We start from the raw sequence: 15,887 nt of genomic DNA on the forward strand, positions 1-15,887 counted from the left end.
GGGAGTGAACAGGGAGTCAGGGAGTGGAGCGTGAGAGGAGCCATACCTGCTGCTCTCACTGCTCAAATATTAACAACGATTTTGCGGGAACCGATGCTGCTGCTCTGGGAGAAACTCAGATTGTGGAGGCTTTCGGGCTCAGTGGTCTGGGCACAGTCGGTGTGCTGCCGCTGCTGCTGCTGCTGCTGCTGCTGCTGCTGGACGCATCGCTGCATCTAGGAGTCCGCCACGCCGGTCAGTCAATGGAGGAGGAGGTCACAGAGCCCGATCCTCAGACAGGGGAGCCCGCCGACATGACAGAGGAAAGGACGTGGTCCGAGGTAAACGGAGACTTACCAGGCAACCCCTACATGAGGGACAGGATGGTGGATCTGCTGGAGAGTCCAGAGAGGGAGCCTGTTGTGCTGCAGTATCCAGATGAATACGATCACCAGTATGGGTAAGAAAAAACAGGAGAGAGAGAGAGAGAGAGAGAGAGAGGGGGTCTCTTGTTGCAGGAAGCAGCCTGGAACGTGTGCAGTGAGCTGGCTCTCACACTTGGCTCCTGCCTCGGGACGCCGTCCGCTTCCCCCCCCCAGCCTCAAGAGCGTTTGACTCCCTTTGTTTTGCGATGATTATGTGATCCGTTGGCTGGTGTTGAAGCACCTTGCCCCGTCTCAGTTTTTCAGGGTGTGACCTTAGAGAACGGACAGTCCACAACTATGGAGGGTAAGTGAACGTCTGACTGCGCTGAGACACTGAGACAATATTCATCTCCTGGGTCCATCGTGCTGTTTGTCATTTTGGTGTCATATCTTACAGAGACAGACAGGCGGTGACACACTGATCCATTTGTTTCTGTCTGTGTTGCATAACTTCCTTGGTGTGTCATCAGCAACCTAAAGAATGAATTACACAAAGGTGATCGAATGCAGTGTGGAATTTCTCATTTGAAAAGTGATCTGTCAGAGGGAACCACACTCTTCTTCTTCTTCTTCTTCTTTTCTTTTTTTTTTGTTGTTTTTACTACACGGCTGTGATGTTTGGTATCTTCTCGGACTCTTGGCTGCAGCGTCGCCAAAGGGTTCCTGTCTTTTCACAGATCCATACTGCATGTGTGGATCGAGACGTCACGCAGAACACCCAGCTCTCCTGCCACATGGGCTCATCACTGAGAGTGGAAATAAAATTAGTGAGAAGTGTTGACCAGAGTGCATCACTTCTCACTCCATTTAGAGTTTCCACACTCTCAGAAATCACCCTGTCTTTTTTTGGTTGTTTTGACAGGGCTAACGTGCCAGTCTGATCATTTTTGATGCTCAGTTGCCTTCATGTTTTCCACAGAGCTTTACAAAAAAAAAAAAAAAACAAAAAAAAAAAACCCTGTCCTTTCATTTGGCACTGCAGCGTGCCACAGCCTGCCTTCATTATTCATCATGGTAATGGAAATGACATTTTATTTACACCCCAAAAGGGTAATTTAGTCCTGCTGGTAATTCAAGCAACTTACTTACTTTTCTATGAGCTGTGACTGCTGTGTCTCCAGTGAGGCTCTCCTGTCTGCGTCTGTGATTAAACGCACCGATCACAAACGTGTCACCATGTGGGTGATGGTCCTCGGTGCACAGTTGTTTATGCAGTCGGAGGTGAGCTCAGCGTTGGGCTTGCGGCTCAACTCCACGTTCACCCCGTCGCTGCTGGCTCTTGTGCTGCAGGGTCTGATGTGAGAAACTGCCATCTGGCCTTCTCGTCATGCACAAGGCTGTGAATAAAGCTGTGCTCTTCTCGACAAGTTGCACCCGGACTCGTCACTCGGGCTCCAGGGCTGGTTTGGTGTGTGTGTGTGTGTGGCTGATGGCTGATTAGTCACACCTTGTGGCAATAAAGCGGGTCAAAGACAGAGATGGCTCACGGAATCAAGCTGCAGGTTTTCACGTTTTAAAGAGGAGCAGGTCAAGGCGCTGTCATCGTCTGTGTGCCGTCGGGCCACTCAGGAAGAGATTCATTCCAAATCAATTTAAATTCACTTTGGACACAAAACATCTGATGTTGATTGTTCTGTACTACTAAGACAACATCATATCCCCTGAAGGATACAGAGTAATGACGAGGGATTTTAAAGGTAAACTATGTGGTTTCAAATGGGAGGGCACACCACTTCCCCACAAACCCCTCAGGTTGACACACACACAATAAACTGAATACTTTGAAATGCCTATCTTGAATCTAATCTTTTCACTGCAAAAACGCAAAACCTCATAAGTAAATTATTTTTAGACAATTTTCACTTGTTTCAAGTGAAAATTTGCTTGTTTCATTGGCAAAATTTGCCAGTGGAAAAAGTGAAAATTCACTTGAAATAAGTGAAAATTAGCTAGAAACAAGAAACAAATTTTTGCCAATGAAACAAGCAAATTTTCACTTGAAACAAGAGACAATTGTCTAAAAACAAGTTACTTCTGAGGTGATCATGTCTTATTTTAAGTGTAATGAGATATTTTGACGAGAAATAAGACATTTTTGAATTGAAATAAGACAAATAATCTTGGTAAGATTTTGCGTTTTTGCAGTGTTGATGTCAAATTTACACAAACTAACAAACAATCGAGTGAAATGCTTTTATATTTTGGGTTATGATGGAGTGAAAGAGTTGTCCTCAACTCCTGAGGCATTTCCAAGTTATTTTCCACTGAGATTTGAGCGGCATTCATCACTTTCCACCACATTATAACAAAGTGTGGTACCTTCTCCACTGAAACTGCATAACTTGCCTTTAATATTCATGCTGTCAATTATTCTCTTAAGAGAAAGTGTCACATTTTTTTTTTATGCTCTTCTGCATTAAAACTTTGGAGCACGTTTTGTGCTTCAGTCACCCTTTTAAGTGCAAACCCCCTCTTGCTACATGACGAGCCCTTTTTTCTTTTTGCTTTGAGTGCAGTGAAGCATCTGCATTTTGATTAGTCATGTCTGTTACTGGGATGCTGATTGTGTCTTTTAGCGGGTTAGCAGGTGGATCTTTCACAGCTAAACGTATCCCATTACCTTTCTCTCAACTGCAGATTGTTGTGTGTTAAGGGAGGATGCTGGCTGTTCATGTGCTGCTGCAGGACAGGATGGCTTTTTGCAGGGAGAAATGAGTTGGATTCATCACGTCCTCACCTCCCGCACAGGACGCACACACACTTTTAGTGGCAACATCATAATTGCATTTCTTTTTGCTTTCTCTCTCAGGGGGTAAAATGTTTTGATTAATCATCATTGTCTTATCCTTGAAGCGTCATTACAAGATGTTTGATTATGTATACACACACTCACACACACACTTGCACCCACACAAGCTTAGTGGTGGTGGTTTTATTTATTTCTCTACTGTAATTGGGTTCAGTTCTGCCATAACCCAGTCTAACAGCACTGAGCAGACTTACACGTTGTATAATGATGCCGTAATAGTCTGTCTACTGTCTGGCTACACTGAAGGAGGGCAACTCCAAATTACTCGGTAACACTTTACAATAAGAGTACAACAATTAACATTAGTTAATGCCATAATAATCAATAAGTAACAGGTAATAAACATTAAGTAACAGTTAACTAACCGTTAACTAATGTGTCTAAGAATCATGTACTAATGCTGTTCATGCTAAGGTATTCATTTATATGTTATTTAAGGCATATTGTAGATATTATTAACATTAGTAAATGCAATAATAATCATTAACTAAGTTAATTAACCATATGGCATTAACTAATGTTAATTAACATTAATTGTTGTACTCTTATTGTAAAGTAACCAATTACTCAGCCACTTTACACTAAATTAGTCACTGATGTTCATGGCTTGGTACTTCAAGAAGGCAAGATTATGTCCTCCTAAAAGGTCTTTAATTTGGTATTGAATTGGCCTAATAGCATCCAGAACAATCCAGAATGAGTTAGGGTTAGGGTTAGGGTTAGTTTTGCAAAGGTAAATCATGCATTTAACAAAGCTAGCCATGAACAAAAACATCTGATGCTCTGAAAATGTACGCAACCACTCTACGAACGTCGTTTTTGACATTCTTGCAGTCTTCCAAACACGGAGAAAAAGCTCCCACACACTGTCCTCTGAACTTTGCTGTTAGTGCCTCTTTATTAGGAATGTCTCAATAGTTGACGGCGACCTCCAGTTTATCAGATAACATAATGAGGGATGTGCTGACGCCTTATCGGTCATCAGATAATGCTCTTAATAAGACACTCTAGTAGCAGTAAAGTTCACTAGACTGTGTGCAGAAGTTTTTCTTTATTTGCAAACCAAGTGTTGAAAATCTCTTCTCTTAATATGAAGCGCACTTTGAATGTCTGTCTCCTCCTTTTCGCTTGCCAGAATGAAGTATTGACCATAAAGAAAATCGTAAATGATGGGTGATGACCATGAACACTGAAGCTGTGGCAGACTTTTCTCAGCTGACGAGCTTGCTGATTATCCTGAATGGATATTTGGTGATTTGTTGATTGCTTTGTTCACAGTGTGGAGGCACAGTTAGGCCTAATCTACAAACATAAAACAGCAGGCAGCAGGTGACCACCCAGTAAGCAAAATGATCCCCACGGCAGCCAGTATCCATCAGTAGTCATGTGTCCCCTCAATGTGCCCCTGAGCCAGACGCTGAATCCTGACTCGCTCCCTCGCTCAAAGTCACTTTGGATAAGAGCATCAGCTAATGGCCTAAAATGTCATGTAAAATTTGAATTACTATGCCATACACAAGCAGGACAGATTGTTATCTGCTTTTAGCGTCGTGTACATGTGCCACTTCTCTAAAGGGTGTCCGCCCAGGTGCAACTGCTGAGCTAAGAAGATTTGTCTCCATTTTGGCCTCCATACTCCTGTTGAAACACAGTTCAGTGTTTGTTTACAGAGGCTCCGCTCGTGCTCACTAAAATCTGTTGCAAACAAACATTTCATCAAAGACAGTCTCTACCAGATATATATCTCTGACTGTGATGGGTACATAGTGATAACATTTACATGTGCTGAGGATTTGTCCCCAGGCTATACTGTGGTGCAGATACACGCTTCTTGATATTATTGTAAGTCAGTGTTTGTTCACAGAGGTTTTGTTTGGGTCCACTAAAGCTTATAATACATACATTTACTGGAGACGGTTTCTTTCACATATGGCAATTATCATGCAGTTCCTTGTCATTTTTTTTTCTTACAAATGTTCCAAATATCATTAGTTTTAAAAAGGTAGCTGCGCAAATGCCAGTAGAATACCATGAAATTACAGCACAGCCTAGTTACCCTACCGCTGTATACTGTAATCCAATATACAATAAGATGCAGTTGAACTAAATTACAGTAAAAACACCGTAGCTGAAGTAAATTACAGTCGAAACACTGTAAAAATAACATGAAAATGCTGGTGCCTCTGCTGCCAGTATTTTGCTGTTATTTTACAGTGAAATTCTTTACAGTGTTTCGCTTTACAGTCTGTTTAGACATGGTGGGGGAAAAAAAGCAGAAATCTCACTGAGTGAAATCCCAGCACCCCATCCAGCAATTATATCTGAGTGATTTCTACAGCTCATTTTTATCAGCCTGTAAATCTGGGTGTTAAATCCCAGAAGGATCCCCGTCTCTGTGCTGTGTCTGTGTTTAACGGATCAGCAGAACATGCAGTGAAATCACAGTGATTAGAGGAGAAAAACAGAAGAAGAAACAGAGTGTGACAAACCTTGGATTTAGACGAAGCTGTGGTGAGGAATCTGAAGCATGGACGCTTCCTGATTTAAGTGATTATGTTGCCGTGCTCCTGAAGGGCAAATTAATTTGCTCATTTGAGACCTTGATCACTTTAATCAAGCATAATGTCGGCGTATGCTGCAAACAGCTCTTTACTACATCTGGCTCCTCGGGGCTGAAGATCAGTTGTTCCACTGTTTCAGCCCATAATCTCACAGTTGAGTTTCCGCATTAATAAATATTATGGCCCAGTGAGATACTGCATTAATTTCTCCTAAAATCATGTCCTGTTAATGTTCTATGCTCACTCTCTGGTCTTAATTCAACTCTTTTTACATGCCACATCAGTGTCTTTGAGTGTGTCTGCCAATAATGTCAAGTTTTTGTTCGTCTCAAGAAAGACGATTGCCCATGGAGAGAGATTTGGAGAAAATAACAAAAAAATCTCTCTCCCATTGTTATTTAAAAAGAACAAATACTACGTATATATTCAGCGTTGCAGCACAGGTGATTTGTGTCACTGATTCAGAGGCACTGGCTCAGGAGAAGGTTCAACACAATATGCATCACCTCTTTCCTCTCAAACTTTACTCAAAGTCAACTTGACTTTGACTGAGACACTTATATCTTCTCACTCCGGCCCCAAAAAAGGTTTTCAAAGGGACATTAATGGTTTAAACAAGGCCGCTTTAACAAGGCAGATCTAGAACAAGCTTAGATCTACAACACTGGAGGCAGCAATTGGTCAGTGTTCTTGAATCTTTGTTTCTGGGTTAGATTAGGATTTAGGCTGTAGCTTGGCTTTGTTGTGTCTGAGCACTTTCTGGTTTCACTCTCTGAGTTTTGATAGGTGGGTCAGCTGATGTGGGCCATGCCCACTATCTGTTCCTTTGTTGTGGAAATCTGAAAGTGATGGCTTCAGCCCTAGTAATGAGCTATGTCTAGGAACTGCTGTGGCATTTTCTATTTTTTAAACACAGCTGTGCTGCAGCATCAGTGGAAGCATCAGCCCTTCTTTTGGAAAGACCTGTGAGTCTACTTGGGCGAGTCCGCTGAGCAAGGACACAGATAAACTACTCTTATTTACTCTCTTGGTCTGGGTTTGCGCTCACTACGTGCTAACCTTACATCCCTGTCATTCCGGGCAACCGCAAAAAACACATCAATTACAAAAGACTGTGCAAGCCTGAGAACCTCGTCTCTCCGGAAAGCCTTTGCTACTTCCTCGGCTTTTTCTTTGGCTTACTGAACTGTCCAAGCACCGAAACCTGGATTCATCCAGAGAACACAGCCAAACCTGCTGTGCTTTCAGCTGACTCTACTGTAGGATACTCACTTGGATAGGCTGTCATAAGCAATATGAAAATTATTAAAATGTATTTTTAGTCACCACGATTAGTCTACCAAGGCAATTTTACCTAAAGCTAGGTGTGATACTAACCAATCAAAACTTTGTCTCTTGGTGATCGGGCAAGAGAGCAGCCTACGCCGGGAATATTACCTTATTTATGATAGCCTAATCATACAAATACACCCTGTGATCAATTGAAAGGCAGGCAGATCTTTTCTGAATAGGGATCGAGATTTCCACTCATAAAACACTCAAACAGACATGAATTTGAACACACTTTATTACTACAACTACTAAAAACACATAACTAAACTACGACACATAAACATGACAGACAACAACAATAAAAAACAGAAAACGAGGGTGGTGCACGTAGAAGTGAATGAATAGTGAGCCAACACCAACTGGTAATATAATGTGACACTAGTGAACAGTTAACCGCCGTGTACCTGGAGTATCGACACTACACCTTTCTACAAGTTAATTTGGAAATTAGTTAGAGATGCTGGTACCAGGGACCAAGCAAGTAGAGGGCTGGAATACTTGCTTGGGCCTGGGGAAGTTTCTGCTGCAGTTTGGAGTTGCGTGGAGGTGATGGCAGAAGGTTGGGTTGGTTGCAGCGGAGCCCTGGGAGGGAGTCATGGTTGGCGAAGTGATGTCAGAGCTTGAGCTCGGGGATGACGCGCTCTCTGATGGAAATGGACTCTGCCTAACTGTCAGGTGCACAGTAATTTTTAACCCCTTGAGTCCCTTCTCAGGCGGGGAATATTTAGTCAATCAGATGTTTACCCATTATCGGGGAACTTAGGAGGGACATCCCTCGTCTCAATTTCCTGGCCAATCAGTCCTGCCCAAGTGGGTCTTTACTGACAGCAGTAAAACATTCTTCTTTCTAAAATTCCAATAGCATTTGATATGTCAGAGGAATTTTAGGAATTTGTTTAAATTAAGCTTCACCTTAATCTAGGTAGCACAATGACACCAAATATAGCACATTAAAACCTTAACATTGTCGACATCTACATCTCCAGTATAATTTATTTGAGACAATTTTGGCTCCTCCAATTTCACTAACTCTGTTTGCTGAGCATGTTGGTAATATATTGTGTTGTATAGTTCAGTGAGGAGCGCACAGTTCAATGTTAGTGGAGAACAACTGTGGTTCTCCATTTCTGCAGAGGGAATGCTCCTGCATTGTTCTCAAGTTTAAACAGACAGGGTGTCCTTCAGTGCGAGGGTGTAAGTGTGTGTAGGATGTAAACACCTTGTTTTGGTGGTGTGAGTCTTTGACCAGTCTGGTCAGGTAATCTTGTTACCTGTGGAATGCCAGACTTACCTGTCAGGTCTTGGTTTGTGAATTAGGGCATTGTTGGTGTCCACTGGGTCTTTGAATTTTGAATTGTATGTATCTTGATGAGGCTCTGGTTCTCCATATGGTGTGGGGAAATGTTTATTCAGTCTGTCACACAGTCTTAAACCAAGCCTCTGAATTTCTTGTTGCGAATAACCTACATGAACCAAACATGTCTGACCTCAAAGGGAGACGCTCTGCCGAGACTGCACTCCTGTTTGAAATGGAAACACTGCGATCAGCTAGAGCTGCCAGTCAGTTCTCTGTCTTACTTATGTTTGACCTATCAGCCGCCTTCAGAGTGTCATGGAGAAGGGAAGTGTCCAAATCCTACTGCTTGTCCACAGGGGTACCTCAAGGGTCAGTGCTTGGTCCCCTTCTCTTTTCAATATACACCTCCTCCCTTGGTGCAGTTATCCGCTCACATGGCTTCTCTTACCACTCTTATGCTGATGATAGCCAGCTCCTCAGGTCATTCCAGCCAGACGACCCCACAGTCTCGGCTCAGATATTGGCATCCCTCATTGATATCTCAGCATGGCTAAATGAACGCCACCTTCAGCTCAACCTGTCAAAGACTGAGCTCCTCGTCTTCCCAGCCGGTCCCTCTGTACAACAACAGATCACTGTCCAACTGGATTCTACACAGGTCATCCGCACAAAATCTGCCAGAAACTTGGGTGTCATGATTGGTGACCAACTGACCTTTGAGGAACATGTGACCTCTGTGGCTTGCTCATACCGATTTGCCCTGCACAACATCAGGAAAATCAGTGAACAGCGGTTTGAACATGCAGCACAACTCCTTGTACAGATGCTTGTGATTTCACACTTCAGCCTAAAACTGCACGTCACTCCACTGTTCATATCCCTCCACTGGCTGCCAGTTGCTGTTCGCATTAAATTCAAGTCCTTGACACTCGCCTACCAAGCAGCAACCAAAACTTCCCCCACCTACCTGGACTCCCTCTTTCAGGTTTACACTCCCTCCCGCCCACCTCATTTCATCATGGAGTGGTGCCTGATGCTGCCAGCACAACAAGGCCCTATATCACTAACTAGACTGTTCTCTCCTGTGGTTCCTCAGTGGTGGAACAAGCTACCAAACTCCATTTGATCTGCAGAGTCCCTCTCAATCTTTAAGAGAAGGCTAAAAACCCAACTGTTTAGGGAACACCTCACCTAATGAATTGTGTAATCCCCATATAATAATAATAATAATAAAATAAATAAATAAATAAATAAATAAACAATCTGCCTCCATGCTTTCTGTCTTCCTCTATTCAACCTTATGCACTGTATACATTACCTCCTTTCACTCTCTTGTAGCACTGTCTTGTAGTACCTATGTCCTTGGGACCAGAACCAGAGCTTTATGGCACTTGATGTTATTGTTCTCTCCTGAATAGATCTTCGCTTGTGGCGTATAAAAATCTCATATTTGCTTTGGATAAAAGCGTCTGCCAAATGTAAGTTCACAATGGCAGTTGCTCAATTGTAGCACAAGCCTCCAACTTTGTACAGATGAAACTGCTAATCCTTAAGAAATTCCCCAGTCATTAGTATTACATTTGGAAAGACTGTGCACTGTTTGTTGCCTGTTTTGGTGTCGGTCTTTGGATTGGGTTTGGTTGGCTTTATGTTGCATCTTGGTTTGGGATCGACTTCATTATGACTTGGTACTGAAATAAGATTAAGGCATTGAATACAGTCCTGAGAGTATCTGCATGATTTGATTATGTGCAGTCACTGAGTGATGCTTTTTAAGGCTGTAACTTTACATTTAAATTCAGGCTCATTTTGTTGCATGATACAGGGTTTTATGTGACTGAAAAAAATCCTTTGTTATATCTTAGGGAAACAAAAGTGCAAACTGTGAAAATAGTGAATACAGGTTTATCAAAGTTAAATTTTATATAAGACTTTTGCATTTAATCCGCACAAGTATACATCTCACTCAAACAGAAGTGCACAGAGAAACAGCTGCTTTCTTAAGACCACTGGAAACATACTGAGCAAACATACTAAGACTGAAATGCAAGGTTTTAACATCTTACCTGAACCTGGAATTTCTCCTTGTGGTGTGGTTGCACCTGGTGCAGCCTATTGGTGTTACCTGCAAGGCTCTTTTACAGCATACTTGTAAAAGAGGTCTTGTCAGCTGTCTTGTTTTCTTTTTTATTGGAAACCTGATAAACGAGGAGCCTGCACACTGTTCTTGCATAGCAACAACATTTATTCATTGTAATTACCAAGGAATTACAATATCATAAACCCGTCTCTATGCAGGTTACATCAGCCTGTCCCTCAGTCCCCTCTAGACTTCTGTCAGATAATTCAACATCCCAATTGGTCCGAATAATCTGAGGAAGGTCTAGAGAGACTGAAGCATCATCATGATGAATAAATGGTGATGCTAGATTAGAGCCGTGTGCAGGATCCTCCATAATCTGATTAGATATCACTTTCCTCCCGATATCACTTTCCTCCCGACAGACCTGCCTCCACATTGTTTGGATGTGCAAATATTTCTCTTGTAGTACTATTTTCTGAAAACAAGTGGGATGATTCTGTAAATCTAGCTGGTTTGTGTTCAGACAGTGCAAAGAAAAACACACCATCTGAGAGCCATGAATTAAATTTCAGATTGCAGCTGAAATTGCAAACAGTTTTTCCAACGTAACATTTCATATCGTGTTTCATTTTCTTTACATACCCTGTGTGTATCAGCTGGTTGTTGTTTTTTTCCAAAACTTGTTCAGTAGTGGCTCAGCTCAGTATTGGCAGAGTAATTCTACTGACTGATGTCTTGTGGTCATGTGGATTAGTGCTGTTGTCTCCAGGTTCATACGCATATGCTCATTGAGTTAACTCTGCTTTTCTTTGTTTGTGACATCTATGTATCTATCTATCTATCTATCTATCTATCTATCTATCTATCTATCTGTCTGTCTGTCTGTCTGTCTGTCTGTCTGTCTGTCTGTCTGTCTGTCTGTGTCACCAAATGAAGTACAGATAAATGCACTCAGTGGGACAATGCATTAAACAAATTAATCCACACTGTTATTTGTAAGATTGGATTTGTGTCTCCAGACATCACCAACCTATCTGCACAAGTTGCTATGGTAACAACGTAGATGTCAGTAACTACTTACGCTGGTGATGCAGCTTTCCAAGCAGGAGAAATGTAGAGAATCTGCCGGCAGACAGTTTCTTTAAGCGTCCGTCAGTGGACTCTTGTTGTCGGTGTAGTCCTGCATAACGCTCTGCTAGTCGCAACACTGATTTTGCTCAGCTGCTCTGATGCACTTCTGTCACTCTGGATTTTATTTTATCATTGTGTCACTTTGCAAGTAACTCAAAAGACAGTTTGAAATCTGAGTGTCAAGAGCATCTGGACTAGGACACATCTGTAGAAATCCAGTTGGAATCGCATTTCAAACCACCTTTAAATGTGGTTGGGATCCAGTTTGCAAAAAAATCATGTGCTTTTGGCTGTCCAGACATTCTACAGTCAGTCTGGATACAATCTGGCCATGCCCATAAATGGATTTGGGCTGGCAGTCTGAGCAAGGCCACCTTACAATCTGTCCTTGAAGAGTAAAAATCAAGCTAGAAACCTGTTATCTTAAATGCAGACCTAAATCTCAGTAGTCATATTAATTCTCGAAACAAATTTTTTTACGGCCTTAAAAATATCACAAGGGTCAGAGATTTGATGTGAAAACATGATCCTGAGAAACATGTACAGAAGATGCTGGACTCCTGCAGGACTGCTCACAGATCTGTCTGAGGCAGCGATCAGACGGGCTTCAGCTGATCCAGAATGCTGCTGGAAGGCTTTTAACAGCAACAACTGAAAAAGCTCAGCATATTACTCCAGTTCTTAGATCACTACTCTGGCAAGCAGTTTCTCACAGAATCAACATCAAAATACTATTGCTTGTCCATAAATCACATAAGGGTTTAGGTCGAAGACACCTATCAGCTCTTCTGACCCAGTACAGACTGTGCAGGCCTCTCAGGTTGCCTCTGGATTGCCAGCGAGTCAAAACTAAACATGCTGAAGCTGCTTTTAGCTTCCACGCTGCTCAAATGTGGACCAAACTGCCAGAAGAGCTGCAACTTAAAGCAATGACTGCTTCCAAGTCCAAGCTAAAGACCTACCTGTTTACCATTGCTTTTATCATTATTATTATTATTTTTAGAAATAAAATGCATTTCCTTTCTTGCTTTTGTTGTTTTGCTGTGTTGCCTTTGGCTATGAAGTGCGCTATATAAATTTTAGATAGATAGTCACATTACTCAAGAACACAGAACCAAAGGTGTGAGAAGTGCCAGGCAACTGCAAATGCAAGCTACAACCCCGCCTACGCGCTCATACACTTACACACACTCACATGCACACACCAGTCCACCTGATGTCTTAATCCATCGTGGGTAAAAGGATGATAATTACTGCAATCAGTTTTTACCTGTCAGTCATAGCTTTTCCTCTCCAAAACAAAGCATTTGCAAAAGTATTAACATTTTCTACACATTAAGGTTTAATTTGTTGAATCACAGTTACATCACACAGCTGACAGAGTATAGGCTAGCTCGTAACAGTGATATTACAGGAGCAGATAAGAGCGATGATTGTAATATTCAAAATGACAGCTGAAAGATGGCTAAATAATTGATGAATTGGGAAATGAAAAATCCTGGCATTATGTGTGAGGAAAGCAGCTTGTAAAGAAAGCTTTAGGCATAGTTGCAGACGTCTTGATGTATGTGGTTATTAAAATGACAAACAAGAGGGATGTAGAAAACGGTTTTCAGTTTGTGCAGTAATGAATGCCTGGCAGCACCAACCTGTGAACTTTGAGTCTCAGGTATGCCTAAACTTTTGAAGACTTGGAAATTTCAGCACTCAGTGTTTCAAAATTCAAAACACTAAAACCCCTAAAATGAATTCTAAACCTGTTTTTGCAAAGCATGTTAACATGATGTTTTTGTAGAGGTGGTTAAATATGCAATGACAGCTGCATATGCATTAGAGCCTGGGGAGGTAGCTTGAATGAATGAATGAATGAATGAATGATCCATACACTGTGTCTGTGCGATGAGGTGAAGTTTCCAGTCTGCCATGATCCTCACAGTCTCTCAGAAACCCAAATAATAAATGCCATGAAATTCTATGGGTTTTATTTTGTGGAGGTCAAACTGTCACATGAAAAATTCAAAAAGAACAGCTCTTTACAAAACCAGTGGCATGGATACTGTAATACCCAGCCCTTGGGGGCAAAGAGTTTCCTATAGGGGAACTATTTTCTGCCAGCCAACACTGGCAAACCCGATTTCTGCCTCAAATTTGTACATGTTGAGGGAGGATATATATACAGTGTCCTTTGAACTCACCTCCGTTTACCTCTGTCTTCTCATTTGACTTCATGCCATTTCCTCTCTTAATTCACTCTTAACTCATGGTTAGTGCTTATGTTAAATGTTTCTGTTTGTGTGTCAAGAAACTTTCATGTAGTGCAGTGTTTAAAACAGCCTTTGGTAGAACATTTCCAAACCACTTTTTTTTTTAACTCCTCATTTGGTTTTTACTCAAAGAGTCCATCAAGATAAAATCCAATTAGAGAGAGGGAGGTACTCCTAGTCTCACTGCTCTATGTGCTCTATTTTCCCCCTATACTCTCTGGCTTCCATTTATTACATAATTGATGGTCTTATTCATTCATATGTGCACATGTGCATGTACACATGCATGCACGTGCACACATACCCCTAGTTGTACTGGTGTCCCTCACTGTGTGATTTTTCTCTTTGATGAATGAGTTCTGCTTCATTTATACTGTGCACACAGGGCACACATTGGTTTTAACATTACGTTTTTAAACTAATACCACAGCTGGTGCAGACAGGGCTCCTGAAGCTGGATAAAGTTTCACTTCTCACTTTTATTTGACTTGGTGATATGGTGTAAGTTTAGATGAAGAGGGAATTTATGCCCCAATACACTTAAATTCCCCATCTCTTTTGCAAGGTAGCTGATTTGCATGCCCATTACAATTTTCATGCACAGTCACATATGCAAGAAACTTTAATTGTTGCAATGACGTCACTCACATGGAGGTTTTCCTCTGTTGATGAATGCTGTATTGATAGATTAAGAGTAATGGGAGGAATTTAATTGGCATTTGTGTTCGAACTAACCTGCCAAAAGCCCAGGAGATAAATTTCCTCTATTTCTCAATGCTGTCCTCCCTTTTTCACTGTTGACTAAAAGTTTCCCTTCGCTCTGTTTTCTCTCTAGGGAGAAGATGCCGTTCCACCATGTGACAGCAGGCCTGCTGTACAAGGGGAACTACCTGAGCCGCTCGCTGTCGGACAGCGACAGCGATGTGCTGGCCAGCATCTCCGTGGAGGAGCTAGATGGTGAGACTTCTCCGTAAAGGTCCTGGCTGCTGTCCTGCATCACATTTTAATATCCATTAACAGCAATTTGGCTGCCCATTTTCCTCTCCCATAAGAAGCACCGACTTGTAATTTCAAATAAGGGAAGACAGATATTTACATGTAGCGACCATCATGTATGAACAAAATTTGAACAGCATGCTTAATTTGTGTTGCGTTTTCCCCCTGGTCTTGCATTTATTTACTTGTAAACATTTTAATAGTTGTTAAAGTGTAATCTTGGGTGCTATGGTGGCTTATCCGGTGGAGCCGTCACCACGTGTCGTTGTTGAGGTGGCCCGGTTTCAGTTTCAGCTCCAGCCCTTTGCTGCCCTTTGCTCTTTCTCCCCGTCTCTCCTCTCTCATATGATCCGATTCTTTTGGAGAGCTCTTTGGTATGAACGATGGGAAAAGAGTCATATGTTTTTATTGCTACACCCAAATGTCACTGTCTGCCCTGAGCCACTCCTCTTTACATGAGAACTGTCACAAGGTCAACCCGGCCCTACTGTGCCTCAGACAGCTGTGCCTAACCCTAACCGTGACCCTGACCTACCTAAAAACCAATGGAGGCAACGTGTAGCAATGAGTACTAGCCAATCAGAGGCAGAGTAGGGGCGGGATAGCACCATTAGAATCACAGGTAGACGACGAGTTTGGTGAAAAAAAAGAAAGAAAATGAGCCAAGCTCCAAAACACAGCAGCATCTGAATGCATTTTAGCAATAAAGGCAATGATGATGCTAAGAGCAAAATTTGCAAATCAAAAATATAATTTAAAGCCTCCCCATCATTAACAGGGGAAGTCCACAAGCGGCTCCTGTTTTTTCCTCTCACTGTACAGTAAAGCCCAGGTTTTTACACACTTAAATCGTTAATCACAGTTTAATCCTTACTTTGATTATACTTATAAATCATATTTGTCTTCAGTCCTCATTATTACTGTGTATATTAATTATGATCAATCTTTAACCATTGCCTTGAATCAACATCTTTACTTTTCATGGCATAGCTGTAATCATTATATGCATC

General features: G+C 41.9%; 1 protein-coding gene across 1 annotated transcript in view; it reads left to right on the top strand.

Annotated features, from left to right (window-relative positions):
- The first annotated feature begins 323 nt into the window (after positions 1-323).
- The window catches only part of LOC115370146 (calcium-binding protein 8-like), a 98,197-nt gene continuing 82,633 nt past the window's right edge, over positions 324-15,887 (top strand). Inside the window, exons 1-2 of the mRNA XM_030067024.1 lie at positions 324-439; positions 14,717-14,838. Coding sequence (XP_029922884.1) covers positions 351-439; positions 14,717-14,838 — 211 coding nt within the window. The 5' untranslated portion in view covers positions 324-350. The remainder of the gene's footprint in view (positions 440-14,716; positions 14,839-15,887) is intronic.

The sequence above is a fragment of the Myripristis murdjan genome, chromosome 13 (assembly GCF_902150065.1).
Source record: "Myripristis murdjan chromosome 13, fMyrMur1.1, whole genome shotgun sequence".
Taxonomy (NCBI): domain Eukaryota; kingdom Metazoa; phylum Chordata; class Actinopteri; order Holocentriformes; family Holocentridae; genus Myripristis; species Myripristis murdjan.